This window comes from Notothenia coriiceps, unplaced genomic scaffold (genome assembly GCF_000735185.1).
Source record: "Notothenia coriiceps isolate Sejong01 unplaced genomic scaffold, NC01 NC01_scaffold00002399, whole genome shotgun sequence".
Lineage (NCBI taxonomy): Eukaryota > Metazoa > Chordata > Actinopteri > Perciformes > Nototheniidae > Notothenia > Notothenia coriiceps.
In genome coordinates this window covers 69169-91350 of record NW_011335100.1, presented here as the reverse complement: position 1 = coordinate 91350, position 22182 = coordinate 69169, and the positions used below count along the sequence as shown (strand labels likewise).

The following is a 22182-nucleotide window of genomic DNA, read 5'->3' as shown; positions in this document are numbered from 1 at the left end:
CAGTTACGTACAAGGATGACGGACAAAGACAGGTGGACCGAACCAAAGCTGTTTGTCGGCATTTTTCAACTAAAATTGGTTACACGGCTGGCAATACATCAAACTTGCACACTAATTTGAAAAGGCATCACCCAAACGTGAATATCACCGGTACCAAAAAAAAAAAGACTGAATTGCAAACCCAACTCCCTCTAGCATTTAAGCCTCCACCACTCGCAAAAAGTTCAGAACGAGCCAAAGCTATTACAAACGCCAAATATCCTTATGTCGCCATGTTAGCAAAGCGCTACCTCGCTGTATCTGCTACCTCTGTCCCTAGCGAGAGGGTGTTCTCCACAGCAGGAGACATTGTTAGTGCCAGCACATCTGCGCTTTCGGCAAGCAATGTGGACAAGTTCATTTTTCTATAAAGAAACATGAAAATACAATGACAAGCAAGTCATGATGTCAAACTGGCTGCTTAGGTACTAGTAAAGTTCAAATACAGATTATTTCAGTTCATCGAAATGCTGCACCTTAATGTTTATTTTATTATATTTTGTATTTATTTGAGTGAATACATTATTCACAGTTTAATAATAATAAAAAAATATATATATATTTTATGTTTTGTGATAATTGTTTCTGCTGTACCGAAAACGAACCGAACCGTGACCTAAAAACCGAGGTACGTACCGAACCTTAATGTTTGTGAACCGTTACACCCCTACAAGAAACAAATTGGACCAAACGTTTGATGTCAAAGTGCTGCAGATGCATTTTGGTCTGCAGCAAAGAAACCATCGATGCTTCATACTTACTGACGTGTAATCTATTTCTGTTTCAGGAAAAGGCTCAGCAGGGAACGGGTGCTGCAGGCAGTGACCCCAACTCCGACCCCTCTGATCCTGCCGACGACGAGCCCCTCGCTGACGGCTCAGAAGCCAGTCGGCTGCTGGATTGGCCTCAGCTGGAGCTCGAGCGTGTCAACAGTTTCCTCACCAGTCGGCTGGAGGAGATTAAGAACACCATCAAAGACTCAATCCGGGCCTCATTTAGCATGTACGACCTCAATCTGGATGTTAATGACTTCCCAAAGAAGGCCGCCACGCTGGAGGGCAACCATTTACTGTCCCATCTCAATGGTTCCTCTGACCTGCAGCAGATAGACCTGGACTTGGCACCTCTCTCACTGGGAAACTTTAAGAGCCACCTGGACCTGGTTAATGGATGGGAGGACACGACTACGGTCTCATCCGCTAGTACAGCCCCCAACACCACCACGGCCTCAGGGGTCCCTCCTGGGTCCAAGGACATCCAGCGGTTGCACACTACCCCCAGTCTTTCGAAGCTCATAAGGGTTCGCTCCCCAGAAAGATGCACTTCCACTGGACCTGACAGTTTGCTGCAGGTGCCAGCCCAAACCACAGCTAAATCGAATGAGGACGCCCCCGATCCCAAGAACACGACGGTTGGGAACGGGAGTGCAAAGTCAAAGAAGAATAAAAAGCAGCAGCAGCAGCAGCAGCAGCAGCAAAGACAGGAGCAATCTGTGTCCGAGCAAAACACCAACAAACCAACCAAAGCTGCCTCTGGGAATGACACACAGAAAAGCAATGAGTGCAAAGAATCGGCTTCTAACGGCACAAAAGGTGGGAACAGACAGCCCCAGCACTCTGCGGAGAACCAGAGGAACGGGCCAAAGAAAGCCGAGGAGGGCAGATCGTCTAAACACGCAGCAAACGGTGGCGTCTCGAATGCACACAGAGGGAAAGGCGACCAGGACACACGAGGAGGTCGATCCGAGCTGGATTCAGAAAGCAAGACGCACCCCGGCATTCCAGCGAGTGGGCAGCAGCAGCAGCAGCAGCAGCAGCAGCAGCAGCAGCAGCAGCAGCAGCAGCAGCAGCAGCAGCAGGCCAAGGGGAAGAACAAGAAGAACAAGAACAAGGGTGAAAAATCCAGCAATGCTACTGGTACAATAAACTATCTTTGAGACTGTGCTCACTATCTGAATTGTTTCTCAGCTTGTAATGCGTCTAACCAATGTTTTAATCGTTTTTGTTTTTCCTTAGAAGATGTCTTTCTCCCTAAAGAAGGCGATCCAACCGAAATGGATGAAATTGATCGCGAAGTGGAATATTTCAAAAGGTAGGCTTAACGTGGCAGAGTTTAGGGTGCTTTAAAAAAAAGAAATGTATTAGCTAAACTATGCTTATTGATTTTAACTTTACTAAAACTGGGCAACATTTCTTATTATTGTTTGTCTGTCTTTGTTTGTTTTTTAGGTTTTGCCTTGATTCTGCAAAACAAACTCGCCAGAAGGTAGCAGTGAATTGGTCCAACTTCACCCTCAAAAAGGTTCCTTCCAATGCAGCTCAATAACTTGGACGAGTGCCAGAAAAACTCCACACCACAAACTCTTTCAGTAGAGCCCACTTGGCCTGAGGCCTTCTCTCATTCCCTGTCTCTTCTCTTTCTTCTTAAGCCAAGGAACCCTGGTTCAAAATCCTACTCCATTCAGAGGACTGAAGCATAACGTGTGGCTGACAGGCCAGGGATCATTCTCCAGGCCAACTTTACCCGATGCTATTATTGCAATGTTCACTAAATGAGATGCAAAATTGGTAAAAAAAAAGTCTGTTGAATCCACTGCATCCATGTGCTTACGTATGTAGTATGTAAACAATTACCTTACATGAAATAAATGTTTTTATCACAAATCTGAGACATTTTAACGTTGTTAAACTTCTGAATTCCAATTTGGTGCTCATTATACATGTCCTTCTGCACAGCTAGTTTCCCGCTCACTTCAGCAGTCTCAGTAGACACTGCAGACCATTTGTCTAGTAATGTAACTGTATAAGGAGCACAAGACAACAGTTTGACCTTGGTTGTTGATGATTTTTAATTCGATTGCTTTTCTCAATATTTAATTATGATCATTAAATGATTTAATAATCAGTGGTTGAAAATGATAAACGCTTGATTACCCATGAAACTATGTTTAAGACATGAATTGTTTGCGAGTTTAGTTGATCAACAGTGCTAAAAGAACCTATTGGAGAACGTACTGTGTGTAACACTTGGCTCGCAGAAGGCATCTTATTTAACACAAACCCAATGAAGAACCCATGGGACATGTGCAACAGAAACATCTGAATAATGGTCCCCACTTCTGTATTTGGCAAAGTTCAAATGTCTGTTGCTTCAATGTCAATCCTCCCCTGGTTTTAATCTTGAACAATTGCATATTTTATAGTGATTTTCATTATACACTCCTCCATCTGTAGAAGAAAGTCCATTTCCACGGTTTTCTAACTCTTAAACTGTTATTTTAACCCCTTTATCCCTTCAGTGACAGGTACACCAGTGTGCAATGTTCATGTTAACGTTGGAACCATCACACATTGTATGACACAGTCAATTTCAATGCTTGTAAATATTGAGTGATTATTTTGGGCCCTTTTGAGCCTTTGTCATGCGTTTCTGGGGGTTGTGCTTGACATATATTCAACCATCCTACTCTTTCCCTTTACTGTGACCTTGGTGGCATCCTGTACCTCAGCTAGCCTATCTTAAGTTGAAGTCTCGATAATCTTTTGATGATAAACGTCACTGAAGAGTTGATACCTTTGAGACAAGGGCCTTGAGATTTTCACCATTAACCCATGTTTTTAGGTGACGGCTTTCATTGAGGCGGATAAGTTATTTCCTGAATCTGTGCTGAGATTTTGTTTTCATATAACAACATTGATGCTTTCAAGGTTATATTCAATTAGAGAAGATTATCTTAATGTTTCGAATGTAGATTTATACTATATCAATAATAGCCAAGTGTATGTTGGCTTGTTTCTTTTTTTTTAATTCACTTTTGATACTGTGAAAAATCTTTCGTTCAGAAAGATTAAAAACAATACAGTTTTGACAAAAAATAAAGTGTGGCCTTTGTTTTCTTAGTTTATCTATGAAGTTTGGTTTCAATGATGGATATAAATGCCCATAAACTGTGTAAAAGATAAACCATTTGCACGAGCTGACTGAGGCGATTTAAAATGTTCCCTGAGGTTTGACCCTTCCTGCGACCAGTTCAACTTGGAAAAGGAGAAGGAAAAGCGGTAATTAAGAAAAAAGGAGATCTGGCAGAAAAGGTGGGAGAAAGACCAGAAAGGCAGAGTATCTTATTACATTGTGACCTCTATAAAGCTGAAAGAGAAAAACTAAAGGATAAAGTTATGGAGGCAGAGAGGGAATGGACTGTTTGGTATTCTGGGAACAGAAGGAGAAGGAGCAAGAGCTACCAGAAAGGCACTGTTTACCTTTCTGAGTGAAACGGGGGTATGTAAAATAATCTAACATTAGGTTAGAATAGATCATGGATTTTAGTTTTATTTATTTCATGTTTTTATTTTATTTTTGATTACATCATAGATACGTCCATGAGTTGAAATGGAATGACATGATGATACACACTCATGTACAGTAGGTGGCGGTATGCAACTAAAAGCTGTTTGCGATCCGCCATTAAAACAGAGAAGAAGAAGACCCTTCCTGCGTCCCGTACAGCAGCATCCTAGCTTCCTGTGTTGTGTAAACATTTGGATTGGGACTCTTTATTGAATAGGGTGCCGACTATTTTTTCAACAACTAATTAATTTAACTTCATAGAGAACGTAACTATATTAATAACAACATGGAGACTGAAAATCGATCCAAAAAGGTACGTTTATTTATTCAGCATGCATAGTATGAGTTTACACTGGCAAGCTAACACTAGCTTGAGTTAGCTAGCTAATCCTCACCTCTGTTTATAGGCGATGTATCCATTAAGCAGTTCAAACAAGTATAACTGGCCAATAAACAACGTTACACAAACATGTTTAAACAATATGCAGTTTTCTATTAGATGTCGTATGTGTGTAAACGGTGTTCGGTAAACTACCGCTAACGGTAGCCATAATGTAGCGCCACAACAATACGTGATTGTGACGTAAAGTTTTCTGAAGTCTGCTACAAATACTTTACCTTTTGTTTAACCCTTACCTAAGTATAAGAGTGATATTACTTGATTGCGTTTTTTATTCATTAATAACATCCTGGTACTAAAGCCATTTAATCATTCTGGCTTTAACATCTCTTTCTACAGGAAGAGATAATACTATTGATGATAATGTTGATGTGTTTGTACAGAGACCCAATGTGGAGGAGGAAAGGTCTGTCTTAGAGGAAGCGGAGGCGGACGACTATGTTCCGTATGTTCCTGTCAAAATTAGGAAACATCAAATGGTAAGTTATTGTGCATTGTCCTGTTTTGACTCTTGAAAAAAAAAAAGGATACCCCAATCTGATCCACCGGCCCGGTATCAGGGCACAGATATCATTTGTCAGATCAGTGATGTTGGCCAAACTAAAACTTGATTCTCATAAAGTGAACTAAATACATATAACCTTTTTATAGAAAAATAGCTCTAGGAATCTGCCTTGGCTCATACCCTTAGTTCTAGTATCAGGATAGAAAAAGTGTTGTTGGTTCATCCCTTATTAGCGGTAGCAGCCTACATGGTCAGATTAGATAGAATTTTCTTGAGGAACTTAACATTTCTATAAAAGTTGTATCATTGAAAGACAATTGTATATAGATGTTACAGATGTATACCAACATCACATCCCATTGCCACATATTCAACTTAAACAATATATATTATAAACGCGTACCTCACAGCTACAGAAGATGTTACGTCTGCGAGGAAAGGCGGTGGACGAGGAGCATAAGGACAGTGGGGAGGAGCAGAGGGACGAGGACGAGGGTCTCGGTCCGCGCTCTAATGTCAGTCTCCTCGACCAGCATCAGCACCTCAAAGAAAAAGCAGAAGGTATTCAGTTTATACACAACCCACTCTGGATATAGGATATTGCTGTTATTAACATAGTGCTCATTAAACATAACCTGATTGTATTCTCACTAGCAGTGTGTTTTTGTATTTACAGCCCGTAAGGAATCAGCCAAGGAGAAGCAGCTGAAAGAGGAAGAAAAGATTCTTGAGAGTGTCGCAGAAGGCAGAGGTAAAATTGCTTTCTAGTTCAAATATTACAATAAAAATCACATTTACTTTGAACAACAGTTTGTGAAAAATTTTCTAACTTGAAAACTAAATCTGGGTCCTTTTTTAATTCCTCCTTTATCAGCTTTGATGTCTGTGAAGGAAATGGCCAAAGGTATCATATATGATGATCCCATAAAAACAAGGTACGCTCTTGATACGTTAATTCTATAAAGTAATATTGTTTGACAGTTTAGGAATTATTCATCGTGAATGTTCTCTATAGCTGGAAGGCACCACGGTACATCCTGAACATGCCAAACACTCGAAATGAACGCGTCAGGAAGAAGTTTCACATCCTTTCTGATGGAGACGGCATCCCTCCTCCAATCAAAAGCTTCAGGGAGATGAAGCTTCCACCAGGTGCAAACACGCTCCTTCTTCCACACGTGAACAAAATAATTGTCTTTCTGTGCAAGGCATTTAGCGCGCCCACCTGATAGCCACCTGACAACAAATCTGTGTGTTGTTTTACAGCAATTCTTAAAGGTTTGAAAAAGAAGGGAATTGTGCATCCCACACCAATTCAAATCCAAGGAATCCCTACAGTGTAAGTGCAAAAACAACCAGACTGTGAAATATGGAAGAAATGTTGAAACCATAAACTGTTCATGTATTGACGGTGTGCGTCTGTAGTCTCGCAGGTCGAGACATGATTGGAATAGCCTTCACTGGATCCGGAAAGACTTTGGTCTTCACTCTGCCCATCATCATGTTTGCCCTGGAGCAGGAGAAAAGGCTGCCTTTCGTCAAGAGAGAAGGACCTTATGGACTTGTCATCTGTCCTTCTGTAAGAAACACCAGACCATCCTACTTGATTGACGTTGCAGCTTGAACTGCAGCATTAACCCTGATTGATGGTTACAATAAAAATGCAGCATTTCCTTGCACTTTAGACAGATGGCCTTTACTCAGGGGCGCCGTAAGGGGGTGAAAAGTTAGGACGACTCTAAGGGCCCGTGACTGACAGGGGCCCAAACTATTTCAGAACATTAAGAAAAAAATGTTTAAGTAACCAATGTGATTATCTTTTCATGCGGCCCAAAATCCCTTGCGCGCGCCCCTGCCGTTACTGTGAGCATCAGCTGAGCGTATCTGATTTGAATACTTTCCCCTTCAATCCAGCGAGAGTTGGCGAGGCAGACTCACGGCATCCTGGAGTACTACTGCAAGCTGCTGGAGGACGAAGGAGCTCCTCAGCTGCGAACTGCTCTCTGCATCGGAGGAATGTCTGTCAAGGATCAGATGGAAGTAGTTAACCAGTAAGTAACAGTGGAATGTGTGGGGGGGAAATGGCTTTCTTTATGTCATCCAGGATTTCAGCTACATTAAATCATTCAGAGAGGATGAAAATAGCCAAATGTTCCAGATATAATGCAATCACATGATCATATCCTAACCTAGGCTAGTGGTTGCCAAACTTTTTTTGTTGTGTACCCCTTGAGCTGGTCGCCATTTTACAAATGATGATTCGCCTACATTTTTCTTGTGTTAAACCCTTTATTTTCGTATTTCACCCATCTGCTGCTTGGATGAAAATCACTTGTATATAACTCCCCCTTAATACAAATGCATTTAAACTTGACATTTACCCTTATTGTTAGTGAAAAATAATAATAAAAACAACACGTTTCAAAATCTGATGTTAAGACTAGAGCTTTAAATGAGACACTTGAGCCTACATATCTTTCATACGTTTTGATAGTTCTGGAGGCAGGACACCAGGCTTATAAACATTTATTTAAAAATGCTTTTTTGTGTGGAAATATATTGCAATCCCTAATATTTCTCAGAACCCCTGCAATCCACTCCAGTACCCCTAGGGGGCCCTGTATCCCCAGTTGGGAACCACTGATCTAGGCAGCAAAAGTACTGCATTTCAAAAATACAAGCCCAATGAATTTACCATTCCACTGATTGTAGTGGTGTCCACATGATGGTGGCTACCCCTGGACGACTGATGGACTTGCTGCAGAAGAAGATGGTGAGTCTGGACATCTGCCGCTACCTGATCCTGGATGAGGCTGATAGGATGATTGACATGGGTTTTGAGGAAGACATCCGAACCATCTTCTCTTACTTCAAGGTGAGGTCATCTTCTGCTTCCGTGTGCGCCAAATGACAGCCACCATAACATTGATTATGTTAAGATATTTGTCCTGTGTTGGTTGTTATTTGGTCAAATTCAGATCTCGGTTAGATGTTAGTTGTCATTAATAAATCAAATCTACAAAATGTGTCCATAAAATCGAGTACTCAATACTTTTAGAACAAAGAAGAAAATGTTGTTACTGATACTGTAAAACTATCTGTAACACCAGTTGAAATTGTTATTCACACATTCCTGATGCTTTAAGAGGCAGCACATTTCGTCACCTCCTAAGCCCTCCTAAGATTAGTCCATCTGCCAGCTGTTGTGCTCAATCAGTTAAAGGGGCCCTATTATTCCCATTTCCAGAGTTCATATTTTTACTTACTTTTACACACTTTTACTGTGTCATGTTACCACGCTTTAATTTTCAAAAAGTAATTTATTTGCTCATACTGACTGTGCTGCAGCACCTCTTTTCACCCTCTGTCTGAAACCAGAGCCCAGTCTGCTCTGATTGGTTAGCTGGCCGATTTTCTTGTGATTTGTCAATAGCTTAGTGATGTGTCAGAATGTCCCGCCCATTAGCAAATCACGTACAATGTGTTGAAGCGAGAGTGGGGGTGTACATTTGGGATTTTCAGACCATTAACATGCAAAGAAAATCGAAATAATACACTAAAGGAAGGGGAATATATCAAAAAGCATAATAGGGCCCCTTTAAAAGTTGACCGTTGACTCTTTTTAAGACTGAAAACTGAGCCTTAAAGCCAGATATGAAAAGTTGTATAATGTATTATTTCTCTACCCAGGGGCAAAGACAAACACTTCTTTTCAGCGCCACTATGCCCAAGAAGATCCAGAACTTTGCCAAGAGCGCGCTGGTCAAACCCATCACCATCAACGTGGGCAGAGCTGGAGCTGCCAGCTTGGATGTCATCCAGGTGTGTTTATTTGTTTCTTAAAGATGTTTTCCATCTAAGTTGGGGAATTCATTGCCTTTTTTAAATCCACTCATATCAAGTTGGTGTAAACTAAATAATAAATACTTTGTGTGTGTGCAGGAAGTGGAATACGTCAAGGAGGAGGCCAAGATGGTGTACCTGCTCGAGTGTCTCCAGAAAACACCACCTCCTGTCAGTACTGTCACAATTGACAAAGCAAAGTGTATAACTGACACATGAGAAAAGTCACTAACTCTCCTCTGTTCATATCAACAGGTGCTGATATTTGCTGAGAAGAAAGCCGATGTAGATGCCATCCATGAGTATCTGCTGCTCAAAGGAGTGGAAGCAGTGGCCATCCATGGAGGAAAAGGTCTGCACAGCACTTATCTAATTCATAGCAATAAATACAGAGTTGTAGAGCCTGTACAGAATGGAAGTACTTGAAGGAATATCCAACCCAGCAGCAAGCTTTAGAGCAATGTGTACACGGCTTTCCTCATCAATGTTCTCGCAGTTGCTCGTCATCACCACCAGATGCCAGCCTGCCTGCAAACGTCACAATTTCTGCTAACTTTTTTTTGACATTTCCAAAGAAGAGAAGTCATTGCAGAAGCTTCTCTAACAGTTTCCATTTGTCATTGTCTTGCAAAATACAGTTTATGTAATATTTGTTATGTTTGTGTTAATTTTCCAGATCAAGAGGAAAGAACAAAAGCCATAGAGGCGTTTAAAGAAGGAAAGAAGGATGTCTTAGTTGCCACAGACGTTGCCTCCAAGGGTCTGGATTTCCCAGCTATACAGCATGTAGTGAATTATGACATGCCTGAGGAGATAGAAAACTATGGTAAGAGAGGATAAGAGGATGTGTGTATATTTTTATAAGCCCTGGCCTCAAATGGTAATCATCAGTTCTCCATAATTTCTTACATTTTGGAATCTTCTTGTTTCAGTCCACAGAATTGGTAGAACTGGACGATCAGGCCAGACTGGTGTTGCCACTACGTTCATCAATAAGGGCTGTGGTAAGAAAGATGACCAATAAAGACTGTACAGGAGCATAGATTTCTGAATATGTGCAATTGATTAAAGTGAATGTAGTCATCTTAATTTGGTGTTAAATGACATTAACTTGTGTCTTTCTCTATAGATGAGTCGGTGTTGATGGATCTCAAAGCCCTGCTGGTTGAAGCCAAGCAGAAAGTTCCTCCAGTGTTGCAGGTGCTCCAGACAGGAGACGAGACCATGCTGGACATCGGAGGTAAGTCTTTCACACCAAATCTAGTTTTTCTCTTTCTACAGGCCTACTACATGCTCTTCACTAACAGGATACTCCTTTTAAGAATCAACCTAATATGATTATTTGAAATCCACCGAAGTGTGCAGTGTTTGCAAACCCTTTCTGACCAATCTGATTCTCATGTTTCCACAGGAGAGAGAGGCTGCACATTCTGCGGTGGTCTGGGTCATCGTATCACAGACTGTCCCAAGCTGGAGGCCATGCAGACCAAGCAGGTCACCAACATTGGGCGCAAAGACTACCTGGCTCATAGCTCAATGGACTTCTAAAAGTTTCATATTCGTGGGAAGAGTCTCCAATGCGAAATGGACCTGAAAAACATTTTTGAGGAAACTACACCTTTGTGTCGTGTCATTGAACTAAGGAAGTGTATTTTTAATCTTCACTTGACATAGTTTGCAAGTGAATTTTCTTTGTTGCCCTAAAATCTGACATACTTTTTGCTGGATGTGTAGAATTTGTAATATACATTTTGATACTCCAACTGTAAATAAAACCACTTTATCCTTTGATGATTTTTCATGTTCTTATTTAAAAAAAAATTAAAGGTGAGGTACCAGTTTTGTATCGTGAGGAAGTTGCCAAAACTAGCAGATTTATGCAAAGGGAAGTAGACTCAAGAAAACTGGAACACACAACTTGTGGGTACTTTCTTTTGCAACGGTGAAGTTGCAGATCAGAGATATCTGCACTAGCAGACTTATGCAAGTTATCAACAGAATGAAAGCTGCTGCTGACGTAGTGGAAACATTTACTCTAGTGGCTTTGTAACCTAATTTTAACCTCCTGGTTTGTAACATCTTGACCACAGAGCATCAAGAGCTAGAGTGAAAGATTTACAGACAGCTTAAAAGCATGGAGGTCGTCTTCAAGGAAGGAAAGCTGTACCTTCAGAGCGTCAAGTTTGGAAAAGTAAGTTTTATAAGAATTTTGCATACTGAACATTATGGCTCCTCATTTAGGACTGAAGTCATTGTAATTGAACTCGGTTCAAAAATATGTGACTGCTTTCATGAAGTGTGTATTAAAAATGATCAAAGGCTCAGTTGGCGATGAAAATGTTTTTGTGTTATTGGCACATCATTTTCAGTCATTTACACATAATTGAGGGTAAATGAATGCAAATCTTTAGTACGGTGATACTTCTCAAACAATGTTGCATTATTTGAAACGTTTCACTTCAAAAAAAGTTTACATTATTAACTGAAAGTCTTAAGTTATCCTACAATCAGATGGCGCAGAATAGAGCAGGTTTTGCTGAGTTATGAGAATGTCTTTTCTGATGTGTCGTAGGAAGTTCTATGTGGTTTGCAACTCTAACGCCATGCAACTAAACAATCTGTATACTTTCTTTGACTTCAATCGCAGATGCAATCCTTTACTGATGTATATTGATTCTATTGTTCAGGTCTATGTGGACGTAGTTCTGCTTGACCAAATTTGAAATAAGCCACTATCGTAATGCATATATCTTTCTAAAATGTGTTTCAAGTTCAGAAGTACATTTCTAGCTTTTTTTTCATTAAATACCTAGTTTAGCAATATGTGACATTTAGGGAATTCAATGTAAAAACTCCACTAAGATGCTACTGCGGTTTAAAAAGTGCGGACCTCGGCTGATGTAGAAACCTAATGTGTGACAATTTTTATGCACCGAGTAGCATATTATCTTAGTACTACATTTCAGATAAAGAAAGATAGAAGAATAAGACGGGAACATTACAAGAGACATAATAAAAAAAACTGAATTACAAAACATACAGTAAATGACCATAGGTAAAAGCAAGTTAGACAAATAAAGTTAACATAAACATTTTCACTACTTATTAAAGCTGTTTAGTGTAATGTAGTTTAACTCTACAGGGTGGCTGTTTAAGAGGCTGAGGGGCAATGACTAAGGTCATTCATAGGTCATCTTAAAAAAATTAGAATGATCTTTAATTCAATTCTGTAAGTTACAGGCAGTATTGTTGCAACACACTTTCCGTAAAGTAAGGTTTCACTCTTTTGACCTCCTTACCCCCATTAACCCTGATCTCTGTGTGGTGCATTGACTGTTGAAACTTTCAACAATCCCAGCAGGGTGTAGATTGTCATGCGGGGCAGAAATCTAGAGCTGTGTGTTGTGAACAATCTAAACCAATCATAAACTGTGCCTGCTAACTCTATATTACTAACATCGATTAACAGTTACTTTTTTATTTCCCCCTCTGTAATCTACTACAGAAATCATGGCGGAAAGTATGGATGGTGCTTTTTAAGCCCAGCTCCTCGGGGGTCGGTCGGTTTGAGCTCTCTGTACTTGACAAAAACGACGCTGCTGACCAGAGGAAGGTCTGTCGGCAGAAAACACCTGAAAGAAAAGTGGTGCGTCTCCAGGACTGCCTCAGTTTCATCCCTGCTCCAAAGGTGTCCTGCCCTTCGGGTTGCACCGCCTTCTACTTACACACCGCTCAATGCTCCTTCACCCTGGCCTCCACCACAAGCCAGGACTGGCTTAGTGCCCTCTCACTTCTGGCCTTCCAGGTACAAATATCCATTAAATCATGGCGACTTTCCCCTCTTCTTTCTAAATAAGAAGCAGTAATTTCATTATTTGGTCAAGATGAGAATAAACTTTACTCACACTTGGAGCTAGATAGCACAATGAGGAAGTTACTAAAGTATCTGTTACATCTGTCTCTGCACTTCTCTAATTCTTGTGCTTACACAAGCTATGTTCTTTCTTACATCTTACATCTTTAAAGTCATAAAATGATAAGAGGGTGCTGTACACTCCATGTAATGTTTACCATGCCACTGTGTTTACAGAAGGATCCAGGGGAATCACACGAAGGGACTTTTGAAAGAGGAAATGGTTTGACCATGGAGGACAATGACATTTACTCATCTTGGAAGACCGGTAATGCTTGTTGTTCTGCATACTGTAGAAAACAAGGAATCAAAAATAATCATTAGTGAGGGCCAGATTAGTAAGTGCCAGCTGAATTGTTTCTCATCAGAAACCAGCAAAAACATATCCTCTACCTGGTGGTGAATGTAAAGGATTATATCCATAGTTTTCCACATTTTTCCTATATGTAATTAAACATGGTAGCCTACTGACCAAGGTAGTTATTGAGATCCGAATTACGCTATCTTTGCAAAGGGACTGTGCAAAATATATTATGGGGTCAAATAGAGGAAGGGTATGGTGATATTTTTGGGCTAAAGGTTTTTGCAGAGACGTCATTCCCAATATGACATGGTGCTCAAATGTTACCTCCAAAAAGAATATCTGACTAAATAGATCAAATAAATACAAATAAATAAATGTTATTTTGAATTCTTTTTTTTTACCCCATATCAGTAATACAACATTTGATCTAATATAAATAACTCAAATCATCCTTTGATAGGGTAATATTAGTAAACTGCTGAGAGTATTTTAAGAAGGAAGAAGCTAGCTTGTTTTTGTCTTCACCGCATCATAAATTCAGGACACCAGACAAAACCTAGAATATGTGTGAGTATGAGCAACTAAAGCCAATAATTTATTCAAACATGAACGCCAAAATGTATTAGCGCCAGCAAGCCCTGGTTTACACACATTTATTTCTTTTTTTTATTTCCCAATGGATTACACTTGTCCTGAAAAATCCATGGAGCCCAGTCACAGGCAGAGATTAGCTATGGCAGTTTTAAATCAGTCTGTTTCTGTATGAGAATATATTATACATTAATTCCCTTTTGCTGATTTATTTTTGCTCAGACTTCCTGAAAAGTCTATTTACTTTATATGCACTTTGCTAACCTCACTGTGTTGTAATGTTTTAGTAAATGTTTTCATGTCTCTCATGTTTAGATGTGACCCTTCCTCCAAACCATTACCAAGTGATTGTCCAGAGCACTGAGGCATCGAGGAGGTGCCGGTTGGCTGGGAAGTATCTGGCCTCCCCACAGAAAGAGGCTCTGATACTTCGGAAGATCAATACTGATCACATAATCTACCGCTGGCCATACAATTTTTTGCGCAAATTTGGACATGTTGAGGTAAAGTATACTTACTTATGAATTCCATAGTCATTATAAACCAGACGTTCAGCTCAGAGAACACACGTGTCTTTAAAGGACTAATTCAACATTTTGGAAAACAAACAAATTGGCTTTCTTGCAGAGAGTACGAGATAATGGATTCCCTTTTCATATCTGTTCGATAATATGACACGTCAGCTATCAGCTGGATAGTCTATCTTAAAGGTGGGGTATGTCATTTATTTCAGAAACACTTTTTGTTATATTCCATGGAATGCTCTTAACATCCCGATAGCAATGAATATATTAAATGCTTTGACAAGAATAAATACATAAAACAATTTAATCTGTGGAAGCCGTGGCGCTCTAAAAAGCACGACCAATCATTTTAGTCGGCCCGGCTAAAATAACTGGATGGCCTAACTGCCTGTCAGCCTTCTCTGTGCACAAACTTATCTCGTGCCCTCATTGGTCATGTGTGCGTTTGTGTGTGTTGGAGGAGGGGCTCTGCAAGGAAGTCTGAAGGAAGGGGCAGATTTTTTCCGGTTGTGTACTTTCAAATTCTGGCGCACTCTAGCTGGTTTCTCCAAAATTACATACTCCACCTTTAAGATAACATCTTGAAACAGAGAGCTACAACTAGCATGGCCTTGTCCAAAACCTACCTAACAGCACATCTAAAGCTCACTTATTAAGATGCGACTTCTCCATTATCTCTCAAAACGTAGTGTGTTTTTTTTTGTTTTACTTTCAAACAGAGAAATCCTAGCTATTTCCCCTGTTTGCAGTCGTTACGCTAAGCTAGGCTTAGATGCAGGTGTTTCCAGGTACATAGTTCGGCCACCATACAGACATGTAACATGTTAGTTAAACACCTTTGTTTAACTTAAAATAAAAGCTAGTTTTCGCGGTTTCCCAGTTTCCATTTTTCATGCTAAGTAAAGCTAATTGGCTGCTTATAGTAGCTTCATACGTACCCTACTGACATGAGAGTGGTCCTGATCTTCTCATCTAACTCTCAGCGTGAACATGATTGAGCATACTTCCCAAAATGTCAAACTATTCCATAAAAATGTGTGTTAATGCATGTGATTTCAGGACGGATTCAGCATTGAAGCAGGCCGCCGCTGTGAGTCAGGAGAAGGCGTGTTCATCTTCCTGTCCGAACACGGTTCCCAGATATTCCAGGCTATATCAGATCAGTGCTCCATGGAGAGGAGGTCATCTAGCAAGCCACACAGATCATCGATGTGTGAGCTGTCTACTGGTATCCTCCCAACCACAACCAACTGGTGCCCTGCTCCTCCAGTCTACAACCATGCAGATGTTGACACAGAGGACGAGTCTGCCACCCAATACTCTACTATTAATTACAACCCTGTATTAAATGTAAGGCCACTATCTCTTGTTGAACCTCATAGCAATGAGATGTTTGGAGAGGAAGGTGAGGAGGAACGTTGTCAATCCCTGGACGCTGTAAACCAAGGTAATGTCATGGAGGACGACATTTATTACAACGTAAGGAGAGCCACACTTCCAATGATCAGACAAAACCCAGAGTGCATCTATGCCCATGTGAAAAAAGTGGATCCTCCTTCAGAGCCCCAGCTGCAACTCTTGTCGTCACCCTACCCACAGCCTCCTCCCTGCACCTTTCCCCAGTCTGTCCCCTACGCCCCAGCCCATTATCAATACCAGCATCAGCCCTCTGCAAATGACTTCTTCCAGCCGGGGCACAATGCACAGGCACAGGCGGTGGATGACATGAAGGAGACGGAGGAGGACATGAGCTCCTCCACCCTTGTTACCCCCGCAGAGGCCCGTGGCAGTTTTAAACACAGGCTGGCAGAAATCCTTTCTAAGGACCTGGCAAAGTTCCAGCCACCTATTCCCTCTGGAGCAGGCAGCCCCACGTTTTCTCATTAGGCTATTAAGAGAAAGACCAGGAGGAGAGCATTTAATATGATAGACTGTCATGAAGCAGTATTAGTTTCCTTATTTCTTTGCAATCCTCTCTGCTGGGAACATTTGGCATCAGACTTTGGCTTACAATTCTATATTTATCTGTAGCCTGTATGAAAACGCCTCTGGAACACATTTCATTCTGTGGATTGTTTTGCAAAAAGAGGATCTAGTGTTGCGCTTCACTGAAGCTATATGTTCTGCTGTATTTTAACGTGACATTGCCATTAGCTGATTAGCTTAATGAACCCTTTAACTGTTTCATTAAGGAAATAGCTTTAAAGAAAATATGTTTCATTGTTATATTCAGAGTTTCAATAAATCTTTTTTTCCATTTCTTAGGGAATGATAGTTTTGTCACATATTAATCAACATTTTGGCAGCACTACTACATTTTGCATATGGATGCATCAGTCTGCTTTGGACTGGTAGAAATATTGACACTGAGTAAAATGTCCTACTGACAATGAAACATCAAAAATACAACTTAAAATGCACAGTCATGTTTTCAGTATATCTTTATTGTATCAAAACAACTCTCATAAAATACCCCATAGCTATACATAAATATCAAAATAATTATTTTATAATTTAGACAAATGGTGATGGTTCAGGCCATAAAGTGCAAGAAGGCCTCTGGGAGCTCACCATGGCCTTAGGAAGTACAACAATCAGTCAGTGTTTCTTCATTGGCAGTGCATCATCTACACTAAGATGACAGGAGAATATTAGTCCATCTGATATGACCAACATTTCTACAAACTGTAATATTTGGTCCAATAACACACTGCAGAATAAACAGTAAGAAGCTTTCTGTCACTGTCTTCCACTCAGACTTTCCTCCATGTCACTGAGGTGCAAAGATTCCCCATCACTGCCGTTGGAAGAAGTCATTGATTGATTAGAGTCAGATCCAAATATAATAATGTGGCCTACTGAGGGGTCCCTCTGTTCCCCGCTCAGAGGGCTCTGGCTTTGCGCAGTGAGAGAGTGGATCAGACTCATCCTCTTTTCCGCAGGACTCCTGCACTCAGGGTTAACCACACCGGTCAGCAGCTCCGACAACTCATTGATGTAAATCTGCGCCAATTGGAGGGTATCATACTTGGACAACTTTCTCTCGTTCTCCATTGAGGGGATGACGCTCCTCAGCTCGTCAAACGCTTGGTTCAGGCCGTTCATCCTCCTCCTCTCCCTGGCGTTGGCCGCGACGCGCCTGTGTTTCTGCGGGCCAAAGTGGCTCACCTGCCCCCCCTCATCTGCTCGGTCAGAGTCCGTCTCTGTGAGGCCCATTGGCACACGGTCTTCCAGCGAGAGGCCCGCGGCTGCAGAACCGTCCCTCCTGGAGAACGCATGAAGTGAGTTAGAAGAAATCCACGTTTTGGAGTTGATGTGAGCCATGCTGAAATCCTCTGGGAACTCCGGCCAGCTTGATAGTTCTGATTTTGCAGTCATCCCTTCTCTGGCCTGTGGTCGCACACTGCAGTGAAAGGTCACACAGAAGACTCTGGCTGATGCTTTGGGCTCTGAATGAGTCTGCACTGCGCCAGCATTTTATACTGCCTCCCCTCAGTCACCTTGTGTCAGTCCCAGCCCTCCGACAGCCCTGTAGCCTCAGGAGGCTGCAGCCAATCGCAATCCCCCCTGACCCTGTCAACGAACAATTAGACAAAGCTCTACTTTTTCTCTCCTATTGTGCATTGTAACTCAATCACGACCTTGTTATTATCCTCACACAGAGGGGAGCCAAAAGTATTAATCATTTAAGAGCGTGGTTTATATGTTTCAAAAGCTCGGTTAAAGGTGATCTAATTACGTTTGTGTATAGTAGTGAAGTCCGCGCTGCATGTCTGTTGGCTTTTAGGTGTTGTTAAAATAAATAACACGTTTATGTAGCGTTTATAATTAGACCACCGAGGCTATTTTAAATGGCATCAGATATTGAGCAGCCCCATTCAGTGTGTTGCGCAGTTTCTACTTCTACTAGAGGAAACTAAAAACGTACTTCTTTATTTTGGTTATGTCCCTTGATGGACCTGCAGTGTTGAGGTTTGTTCTCAAACAAGCAGTAAAAGCTGAACAATCTTTCGCGGATTATTTGCAGAAGAATAATAAAACGAACAGGTGGAAGGCAAGACATGAGACACACCTGTTAGCAGGACCATGATAACCGATAAGTTGTCTAAAGGCGATTTATGAATCATTTAGCAGGATGCCAGCATCAAAACATGCACACGTCATGAAGCAAAAAGCGCAGTTATTATTATTATTATAAGGGGTGTAAAGTAGATTGACTCAATTAGCTAAGTACAAGTTTAAGAGACGTGTTCTTTACTTGAGTATTTCAAATGTTTGCTACTTTGTAGGCCTACTTCTGCCTCACTAAAATTCAGAGCTAAAATGTGTACTTTTTTTTACATTTATTGAATATCTTTAGTTACTTTGTTCATTTGGATTTATGATGTGAATATATAATAAACACTTAAATAAGACTTTAGTTTGACCTGTAGGCCTATACAACGTAATTACATTTGCTGCACCTTAACCAGTTTTGATAAACTCATGAATGCACAATAACTATTATCAAAATCTATAATATTTATTATTCTGCATAGTGATTACTTTACTTTTGGTACTTTAAGTATGTTTTGATACTTATACTGTTGTACCTTTACTCGAGTAACATTTTGATTACATAACTTTTACTTGTAACAGAGTAGCCTATTCCTACACTCTGGTAGGCTACTTCTACTTTTTCTCAAGATCTGAGTAGCCTACTTCTCCCCCCTCTGATAATTATGATTAATACAATTTGCATTAGCATTAAGATTGGAGTTTTATTTTTCTTAATAAGACCAAATCAAGTCAGATGCATTCATTTGGATCGGTCACGTGGCCCCTGTGCCTATCAGCTGGTGTCCCCTGGCACCTCGCACAAGCTACACACCTCTGTGACAACCAGAGTCCCCCCACGTCTCCCATATGCCGCGCACAGCGACAACTCTTCCTACCCACTGACACCAGTACTGACACAGGAGCTAATCACTCATTATGTCATCAATTACACAAGAAACCACCTCAGCATCGCGTCTAAGATGTTGTGATGATGGCAACTTGGACACATTTAGCATTCATCGCCCCTCTCTACTTCTTCTTCTGCTTCTTCTTCTTCTCTGTTTGTGTATGTGACAGTCGGGGTCGAGCACTGCTAAAGAAAATCACCGTGACCTGCCTCGCCGCCAGCAGTTTAATGAGGCCTGGTCTTAGTTGAATAAATCGGCACGCTCTCCATCCTGGGGTGTCCATTCATTTTTTGGGCAACATGAATATTTCATTCCTTCAGCCACACTGCCAGCGCAACAGCCTGCAACCCTGCGTGCTGGTTTAAAAATGCGGCTACACTTCCCATCTGCTGCGGGGCGTGAGCGGGGGAGTGGCAGCGGAGGCCGAGGAGGCGTGAGGAACATTTCTAAGGTCAACTTTAAACCGACCTCCTGTAAGAAAGAGACTGATGGGTCCCACCAGCCAGGGAGGGGGGCTGTAGACAACATGACTGTCAACTGGGGAGCTATGGCAACTTCCAGAGCTGGTTTTAGATGGTGGGCCATATATGCAAAACGTCCACTTCCCTAACAACTGAAAGAGTTACACTTTGAAGGATTTCCATAATTATTAAAAGTTGTAGGGGTATCTCTGTAGAGTATTCTAACCTGCAGCATATTAAAGGTAAGCCTACATATGTTTAAATGTGCAAAAAGATAAAAATGTAATTTAAGGGCATGTTGAGCATCACAGATTGGTTTGCACACTGTTAAAATGAGTTTGAAAAAAAGATTAAGCAACCAATAAAGATTATTATTTTTATTCAAACATCTTTTTAATGTTATGTTTGCTTGATTTGGAGCTAATGTGTATGAGGCCTTTTATTTGTAACATTGTGTCATATTCCACTAACTGTATGTTTCATTTGCAAAGTAACTTGAACTATTGGCTCTAAAATCAAACCAGGAGTAAACATTGAAGTAACTGCTCTGTTGAGGAGGCAGGTTATCGAGCCATCTATACAATATTACACTCTCAAAATTAATATATAGCTTGTGCACTCTTTGTCTCAGGATGATACAATACTGCTGACTGTAGCAGAATGTAAACAAGTTGAATCAATTTGTTTACAGTGGCATCCTGTGTGTTCTTTGACCTTAGGTGCTCCTTGAAAAGTCTTTGAAACACTTTTAGGTGCCCAGTATTGCCTGATATAACATCACGCATTGCCCAACTTGCCCGTAAAAACCTCACAACTCAGTTTATAGACAATAATGGTTTCACAATACAACTTGGCATCCAGGACACCTGCTGCTGTGTGACGTTGATGACAGAGCCTGGCAGCAGTCCCAACAGTTTACACTCACCTATAACTATTCAGACCCTAAACACAACCACAGCAGCACCCTCTTGTGTCAACACACACTCTATGGCTGCTGTTTAACTGTCATTAATAACCATCTAAAGTGATTACAGCACACACATATGGTGGTTGTAACTGGTGAGTAAAAATGACTCAATCTGATCATGGAGAAAGTGTATAGTTTCTATCATAATACATTGTCTCATTGTTTTAATTTCTAGTAAATGGAGCAGGTCTAATAGTGAAATTGAAACAGTTCTCATTTCATTGCAGGCTTTAAAAGCTCCTCAATTCTCCCCTGGGAACCACCGTGGGGGAACCTTGGCCCCGAGCAGTCTCTGGATTCCGTTTGAAGTGTCTCTGTTTCTTAGTCCACGTGTTCAAGACATTACAACACAGTATAATACATCCAGATAACCATATAGGATTCAGGAGTTAAGGTAATGCAAATGGCATTTTGTAATCATTTGCAGGGGATAACAATTATTGGAATTTGGTTCTAATTATAAGGGAAATGTATCCAACTCATTTCTCAATTCAAACTCAATAATCCCACATTGATCATGTTATTCATTGATAATTAATATGTTGAATTGCATGCTGATCTGTTTAAATCTTCACTGAACATTTGAACAAGTTTGAAGTTTACCAATTGAACACTTTCTTCAGTTATGTCACAGCAGCATTTCATTGCTTATATATAATTTGGTGAAAGATCGACACATAAGCCATGCATCATGATTGCCAATGTTGGATCATACAATTCCATTCAAAAAATTATAATGTGAAGTTTAGGATAAATGGTACTCTCAAAGGCATTTAAAGTATTCAATAATAATACTAATTTAATAAAAGTGTTAATTTATTATAATTTAGCATAGGCTTTTACCTGTAATAGTTTCAAATATATCTTTACTTTCATATATATTTATATTATTTCCTTGTCCAACCATCACCTGACTTCTAAAGTTGTACTTACTTTTAATGATGGATAATTATATAATGACGCACACGCAGGTCAACATGAGTTTATCTGTTTATCTACAGTGACTCACTGAGTTTCCTTCCTCTCACTGGGTCTTACTGGTCCATACAGTTGACCTTAGCCTCCGTTTTGCCCTATGTCTTTAATGTTTTAATTAAAGACTGCTTAATTTCACACACACACACACACACACACACACACACACACACACACACACACACACACACACACACACACACACACACACACACACACACACACACACGACGACACACACGACACGACACACACACACACGACACGACACACACTACGACTACTACACACGACACACACTACTACACTACGACGTACACACGACACGACACGACGACACGACTACTACTACGACGACGACGACACG

At 40.8% G+C, this 22182-nt stretch overlaps 4 protein-coding genes across 7 annotated transcripts; 3 read left to right on the top strand and 1 right to left on the bottom strand.

Annotated features, from left to right (window-relative positions):
- The first annotated feature begins 691 nt into the window (after positions 1-691).
- Positions 692-3912, top strand: LOC104967471 (protein FAM193B-like). Of its 4 annotated transcripts, none has more exons than XM_010796962.1 (4): positions 692-1931; positions 2058-2130; positions 2268-2340; positions 2468-3912. In XM_010796962.1, exons 1-4 carry the CDS (start codon positions 737-739, stop codon positions 2516-2518), a joined length of 1392 nt encoding a protein of 463 aa, XP_010795264.1. In that variant the 5' UTR covers positions 692-736; the 3' UTR covers positions 2519-3912. The 4 variants fall into 4 exon arrangements, with proteins under 4 accessions (XP_010795264.1, XP_010795247.1, XP_010795256.1 ...); XM_010796945.1 differs by having other exon boundaries at positions 692-1955; XM_010796954.1 differs by having other exon boundaries at positions 693-1931; positions 2055-2130.
- A 610-nt stretch (positions 3913-4522) lies between these two features.
- On the top strand, positions 4523-10925 carry ddx41 (DEAD-box helicase 41). The gene is made up of 17 exons (XM_010796927.1): positions 4523-4699; positions 5170-5265; positions 5702-5852; positions 5968-6042; positions 6166-6226; positions 6307-6443; positions 6558-6630; positions 6717-6870; positions 7206-7342; positions 8004-8166; positions 8982-9113; positions 9234-9305; positions 9390-9486; positions 9811-9960; positions 10067-10138; positions 10264-10374; positions 10546-10925. The coding sequence occupies exons 1-17, from the start codon at positions 4673-4675 to the stop codon at positions 10680-10682; spliced, it is 1845 nt and encodes a 614-aa protein (XP_010795229.1). The 5' UTR covers positions 4523-4672; the 3' UTR covers positions 10683-10925.
- A 104-nt stretch (positions 10926-11029) lies between these two features.
- dok3 (docking protein 3) lies at positions 11030-16735 on the top strand. The gene is made up of 5 exons (XM_010796902.1): positions 11030-11325; positions 12640-12939; positions 13225-13315; positions 14258-14445; positions 15526-16735. Exons 1-5 carry the CDS (start codon positions 11269-11271, stop codon positions 16351-16353), a joined length of 1464 nt encoding a protein of 487 aa, XP_010795204.1. The 5' UTR covers positions 11030-11268; the 3' UTR covers positions 16354-16735.
- Positions 16736-16901: 166 nt separating this feature from the next.
- Positions 16902-18778, bottom strand: atoh1b (atonal bHLH transcription factor 1b). The gene has a single exon (XM_010796915.1). It carries the CDS (start codon positions 17842-17844, stop codon positions 17206-17208), a length of 639 nt encoding a protein of 212 aa, XP_010795217.1. The 5' UTR covers positions 17845-18778; the 3' UTR covers positions 16902-17205.
- Positions 18779-22182: the final 3404 nt, after the last annotated feature.